The 7,138-nt window shown below is 34.6% G+C and overlaps 1 protein-coding gene across 2 annotated transcripts in view; it reads right to left on the minus strand.

The window, feature by feature from the left end:
• The window catches only part of Fam135a (family with sequence similarity 135, member A), an 84,491-nt gene that overhangs the window by 20,997 nt on the left and 56,356 nt on the right, over window positions 1–7,138 (minus strand). For both annotated transcript variants that reach the window (XM_013036646.1, XM_013036645.1), the window contains exons 13-15: window positions 4,918–4,991; window positions 3,407–3,561; window positions 835–2,599 (exon numbers count right to left, since the gene is read on the minus strand). In XM_013036646.1, coding sequence (XP_012892100.1) covers window positions 835–2,599; window positions 3,407–3,561; window positions 4,918–4,991 — 1,994 coding nt within the window. The remainder of the gene's footprint in view (window positions 1–834; window positions 2,600–3,406; window positions 3,562–4,917; window positions 4,992–7,138) is intronic.

Here is a 7,138-nt window from a genome sequence, read left to right on the forward strand (position 1 = left end):
TGTAATTGATAATTGTTATTGTGATGATCTCATTAGCTTTAGGCTCTAGAGACTTTATATGTAAATCAGAATATTTTCTTGTCGTTGTTGGTTGTGGGGCCTGAACTCTGGGCCTGGGCACTGTACCTTGGCTCTTCAGCTCAAGGCTAGTGCTCTACAACTTGAGCCACAGCACCATTTCCGGCTTTTTCTGCTTATGTGGTGCTGAGGAATCGAACCCAGGGCCTCATCATGCAAGGCAAGCGCTCTACCACTGAACCACTTTCCAAGCCCAAAATCAGAATAATTTATGAACTTTTAAAAATCTACTGTAAACAGGCCCAGACTTCTAAATGCAAATTTTGTAATATGGTCCGTGGAGAAGCAGTAAGATACACTGAGAATCAGTGCATGCAAGTAAATCTCTATCATCCCCAATTTTTACAGGTATTTCACTGGTTCATGAAATATCAATTCTGGAAATGACTGAAAACAGAAGCAATTAGGGTCCAATAGATATATGAAGTTTCTACCTACTTACTACTTATGTAATATTATCTCTATTTCTTAGCCGTACTTATGATACACAGCTTTTGTCTACAAGTTAATGGGAGAGAGAAGATACAGAAGAAAACAAAGTTTTAGCTCTATTCTGTTTTACCATAAAATGACCATGGAAAATTTGTATCAGGAATGTCTAGACTACAGAAAAGACCATTTGGAAACAGTGGGTATGTCTATATTGTGTCCCATATCCATTTATGATAATCAAAGGAGAACTTGATATAGAGAAAACATTAGTTATGATGTTATATAAATACTTAATAGAGTATACTATTGAGCTCCATTACTTACGCTTGTATTTGAGGTTTTGATGAATTTTCATACCACGAAATTGAAGATGTGAAGTTGTAAGGAATGCTGCATGGCTGCTTTGTAATGGCATCAAATTTACTTTTAGAAGAATATTTAAGACTACAAGGAGACTCTCGTGGTACAGATGGAAAAGACAAACACCCAGAAGTACAAACAGTAGGAATATTCATCCCATCCCTTGGATAATCACTATTTGCTTTTTCAGATTTTCCAAATCCTTCTTCTGCTTCAGCATCTCTGCCTGTATAGCGAGCACTTCCTGTTCCATCTAAATTTGGATAATGTGTTTCTTCATAATACCCATTTTGAACCAGTTCTTGATCCTGTTCTTCCTCCTCATCCTCTTTGCCCTGTTCCTGCTGAGGATTACTATTTCCATTTTCACAAGTTTCCTTCCAAGAGCTATCAGAATTGCAGATGGTAACAGCACGCGCATCAGAAATACATGTACTGCTCTGAGAACCAAAATAATTTTCTACAAGCCCTTGCTTTACTACATCAGCACTGGCTGAAAAAGGCTCACTCACACTCATATGAGTTTCACTTTCAACAGCTGGGGCTTCTGAATAAATTTGTTTGAGATCTAATAGATCGTTACTTTTTGTTTCCACAGTTCTACCATCACTAACCTCTCCACTAGTAGAAATGGAACCTGACACAACACAAGCAGTACCCAATGAAATCAGCTTTGTATTTAATGCAATTGCTGTTCCTGAAAAGTTACTAGGCTTATCAGAACTCTGGGAGTCTTTATAAATAGCATCCACATTAGGTTTGGAGTTGCAACTACTTTTCACACCACTGGAACTATCTTTATCTGAAAAGACAAGTTGGAAAGGGTCTTTAGTACTTGCATTTGAGGAATGTATTGTTGAAGTTTCACTGTCCAAATGCCCTGAAAATACAACACATTGTTGTTGCAAAATAATACTTGACTTTTGAGTATCACATTTTTGTATATCAATTGTTCCTAGACTTAGTACAGTTTTGCTATCTAAGAGATGACATTCAGATACAACAGATTTCTTAGAATTTTCATCAGGTGACAATTCATCATCAGAAGGTAGAGAGTTTATAGATGTCAACGATGACTGTATCTCGCTTAAAGCACTTGTACTCTCAGTGCAATGACTTCCTAATGAAAATTTTACGTTATAATCAGGTTTCACCAAAAGCTGAGGAAATAATCTTTCACTGAAAGGACCTTGACCTTGTGCAGTTTCAAAGACTATCTCAGGGTTTGGATGGGTTGCAAAAGAACTTGGTTCACTTTCAACACCTGAATCTGAAAATCTAGAAGAGGCATATGTGGCATTCATATCTGGTAACTTAATTGTATCTCCACTTACTACAACATGATATTCTTTTGTAGAAGAAGCAGGTGGATTATTTCTTAATTTAGCTAATGATTCTCCAACAGAATGGTACTTTGCTTCCTGCAAAGCTTCCTTTTCAACTGTTACTTCTATATACTTGGATTTACCATTAGATTCTAAAGACTCAAAGTTGGGCAGTAAATTATCCACAAATAGTTCATCTTGTTGAAGCTCTGTCCAAGGTCCTATTTTAACAGTTATTTTCTCCCCACTGAAAGGATCTTTATTACTGGGGTTCACTTCAAGAGTTCTAACTTCTGAAGGTGGGGCTGTTTGATGACCATGGCATTCATCTGATGAGCTTCTGGATGCCAGGTTTTGTTCCGTGGGTGTAGTTTCACTATCATCCTGGCAGATAACAAGTTTACCTGAAATGGACAAATTTGCACAAAGATTTAGGCTGCCAGAGTTCAAAGGATTGAATGGGTCTGCTTGCATATTTTCAGTATCTGGAGACTTTTGTTCAGTTCTCTCTGTATTAGTTGGCAAATAACTAGCTTCTTTTTTGCTTGTCTGTCTGGCGTAGGTCTTTGGGTCAAAATTATATCCACATATTGTGGGATCCAGACCTTCCTTCTGACTATGTGAACGGTTGCCTTCATAGCACTTAGTTAGATCATTTGATGGTGTATTTTTCAAACATTTGTAGCCTACCAAAACCACAGAATCTTTAGAGTTCTGTTTTATTAATTTTTTTGTATTTTCTGGTCTCATAGTTTTTATGAGCTTAGTGACCTTAACCTTGGATTTATTTGATTCTTCATTCTTTGTTTTTAGAGATTTTGTTAGCTGTTTTTCGCCTTCTGTATACCAAACACTGGAGGCACCAGCAGTTCTGACCTTCAACTCTGGGCTAGAAAGTCCTGCTACAGAGCTTTCTTCAGTCTCATGTTTATCCATTTTACTGGACTCTGATCTCTGAAGATTCTGGATTCCCATCCAGGGTGCATCTAAGTCTTTTATCCAAAGAAAGAAAGATTCATGTTTACAACAAGGATGAGAACTCATATGATTAAAACTAGTTTGTCTAACTATAACTTTCTAAAGTATCCTCAAAAATACATAAAACTGGAGGGATAATTTGTTTCATTGTAGGGAATGGTTTTATGTATATTTGAAAGAATATATTGAAAATGATATATGTGGCTTATATATTTTAGTTAGGTTATACTTACCTTCAATAACTGAATCTAAATACCTATCTTCAAAGATTATAGGTAATGAATTGAGATCTCCATCTAATTCACTACATTCAATAGGTAGGGGTGGAAGAGAACTGCAGAAGGAAGTGGTTTTGATAGCGGTGCACATCTGTAGATGACTCTGAGCACTGAAAAATATTTCTTAAGTCAGACTGTAATAAAAAAATCATACCCAACTCCACTTTACAATCTACCCTGTTCTCTTCCCCCACCATTCCTATTCCTTTATCTTAAAATATAACCCCCTTATGAAAGAGCTTCTTGGACAGAGATAAGACCAAGCTAAATGAAAATTATGGTTTGTTGACAATAAGCTGACTTATCAATTTATGGTCTGTTACACATTATTTCTATTCTTCTATAAGTTCATTTGTTATTTCAAGGTATTTATGATTATTGACTGTGAGCTTCACAATTGACTGTGAGCTTGACTGTGAATACCATGTACCAGAATCTTGATGCCTACTGATTATTTGTTGAGAACACTAGGAAAAGGTGGGCTCCATTGTGGTTGCTTTACTTAACACAAATAAAATAGCTATTTTTACAACAGGCATATGACTAACACAAAATGAATATTGTTGGGTTTTTTTGACATGATACTTTCTTATGGGAAATTTCAAACAAATAAAAACAAAATGCAATACAAAATTTCAGGGACCCATCACCCAGGATACAAACACTTACCATTCTTATTTATGTGTATCTTAATATTTACTACCAATCTACACATTCTGTCATTGTTTATGGTGCTTTCAGGAAGTACAGCTTATTAGAACTAAAATATATAATCCTTAGCTGTATGATTTTGACAAATAAATACACAAAACAGTTCTATCCATTCAAGAGTTCCCTTATGTCTTGTCTTTCTCAATTTCCTAGCACAAGGCAACTGGAAAAGGACAACTGTTTTGATTTTTTTTTCACCATAGTTTTGCTTCTTCCATATCTTCATATATACAAACACTATACAGTATTCATTTTTTTAGGTCTGCCTTCTTTTACTCAGTATAATGTCCTCAAAATATTTCTTAAAGCCAAAGAAAATCATACATAAATATGCTCACGATGAAAAGAGAGGATATTTTTCCTGGACATTGTAACTATAAATCAGTCATATAATAGAAGGAAATGTCAGTCAGGCTACTTATGGAAATCTGTAATAAAAATGATGCATGTAAGAGATTATGACCTGTGAAAATATAGAACAAAATGGCCAAATGAAAAGCTGGGATAAGAACTGAATGGGATAATTGAGGTTATAGTAAATCTGATTTAAGGGGAGACAGGGAAAATACATTGTATTATTATGTAAAGTATGGGGCTTTTGTGAAGTAATTCACAAGATTAAACCCAAAATAATTCATGAACAGATTTCAAAATTTCTTTTTTTTTAAAATTCTGTGTATTCAGTCCTTAATAAATTCTGGTATACATCTATGCAAAAAGAAATGTCATCTTAATTGTGGATTTATGCTACTCACTGAAGTTCCTGGAATGCAATCGCAGCTTCTCTAGGATGTTCAAAGCAAAAGAAAGCCTCAGAAAATCTGCGAACCTAAAAATTCCCAAAGGGCATTATTAATAACATGGAACATTCAAAGTCAATCTGGCTTATAATAGGGAAAGAAGCATATATATATATATATATATATATATATATGTATATGCACACACACACACACACAAAGAAGCACATATATGCTTCTTTTTCTTTTTGTTGCTGGTCCTGGGGCTTGGTCCACAAAAAGACTACTACTTGGCTTTTGGTGGTTAAATGGAGAGAAGAGTCTCACAAACTTTCTTCTTGAGCTGTCTTTGAACCATAACCTTAACACCTCAGCCTCCTAAGTAGCTAGGATTACAAGCACTCAGAGACAAGAAATATTGACAGAAGAATATTCAGAGCATCTTCACTCAGAAAAACCAAATAAAGAAAAACAAATCATCAACAGACAAATAAATTTTGAAATACCCTACAATAGAATACTACTCAGAAATAAAAATAAATGACTGGTATACAAAAGCAACATAAACTTCAAAAAATCATAGAGTAAAAATAAGTTTTATTTATATAGGTTTTTAAAAATAGATACAATTAAACTATGGTCATAGAAATCAATATAGTGATTGCTTATGGAGTGAGGAAACTGTACAAAGTCATTCTCTAAAGTAACAGAAATTCCTATATAGTGGTTGGCTACCAAAACTTTTCAATGACAATTAGACTCTTATATCAGTTAGCAAAATTTAGATTTAATAAATACAGTTTCTGTCCTAAATCTGAGCACCATCAATATTCTAAAAGTCTAAAATATATATTAAAATCAGTCATGAGAGTATACTGTAACAGAAATATACAAAATAAATTCAGGTTTAAAAGATTATTTTTTTCTCCCATTGCAAGGCAAATGTATTAATAGTAGTTTTAAGCACAATAATATCTCCAAATGAATAAGGGTTAAGTCATATCCTTTACAAATTTAACCATAAAAATAACTGCTGAATGTATCTGTACCTTTACTGGATCCTTTTTATTGGGAGGGAGGGAATAAATTTTAGTGTTTGCTGCCTATCCTGCTATCCTATGCATTACAGGACACTATCAAAAAAGTGAAAAGAAAGCCAGATTCCAATGGCTAACACTTGTGTTCCTAGCTACTCAGGAAGCTGAGATCTGAGGATAGTGATTTGAAGCAAGCCCAAGGCAGAAAGTCTATGAGACTCTATAATCTGCAGTTAACCACTCAAAAGCCAGAAGTGAAGCTGTAGCTCAAGTGTTAGAGCACCAAGTTTGATCAAAAATGCCAAGGGACAGCAAGCAGGCCCTGAGTTCAAGCCCATTACCAGCACATAACACAAATAAGTTAATAAGTAAAAAGTTAAAAACAATCTACAGAAGAAAAAGTATTTGTAAGTCATACAAACAATAAGGACTTAATTTCCAGAATATATAAAGAAGTTCTAAAACTCAATGACTAAGAGACAAAGAACAGAATTATATAAGAAAACCTGAATATAGTTACAGAATGACTTGAATATATAACATACATTTCTCTAAAGAAAAGATACAAATATCTAATAAGCACTTAAAGGGTATCCAAAGTCATTAGTCACTGGTGGAAATGCAAACTAAAACCATAATGTAATACAATCTCCCACTTGTTAGATTGACCATTAAAAAAATGAAGAAAATAACAAGTTTTGGCAAGGATGTGGAGAAATCAGAAGACCCTTTTCCATTGCCTTTGAAAATGTAAAATGTAGAAAAGTTTGGAGGTTCCTCATGAAGTTAAGCAGTTATATACCCCAGTAATTCAATTCCTAGGTATATAACCCAAATAAATGAAAAAGGTATGTAAGCAAACAGTTTCAGATAGAGCTGTATAGTACCACTTTAAGCATGGAGACAAACCAAATATTTTTTTTAAGGTTTCTTTCTTTAAGAAAGTCTTCTTTCTATAAAACTTTAGGCTGAGGGCTCAAAAGATAGAGCATTTGTCTAACATGAACAAGTTCAAGCCCTAGTATTACAAAACAAACAACAACAACAACAAAAAAAAACAAATCTCACTGGTAGAGTGCTTGCCTTGCATGCATGAGGCGCTGGGTTCAATTCCTCAGCACCACATAAGCAGAAAAAGCTGGAAGTGGCACTGTGGCTCAAGTGGTAGAGTTCTAGCCTTGAGCTGAAGAGCTGAGGGA

Source organism: Dipodomys ordii, unplaced genomic scaffold (assembly GCF_000151885.1).
Source record: "Dipodomys ordii isolate 6190 unplaced genomic scaffold, Dord_2.0 Scaffold325, whole genome shotgun sequence".
NCBI classification, from domain to species: domain Eukaryota; kingdom Metazoa; phylum Chordata; class Mammalia; order Rodentia; family Heteromyidae; genus Dipodomys; species Dipodomys ordii.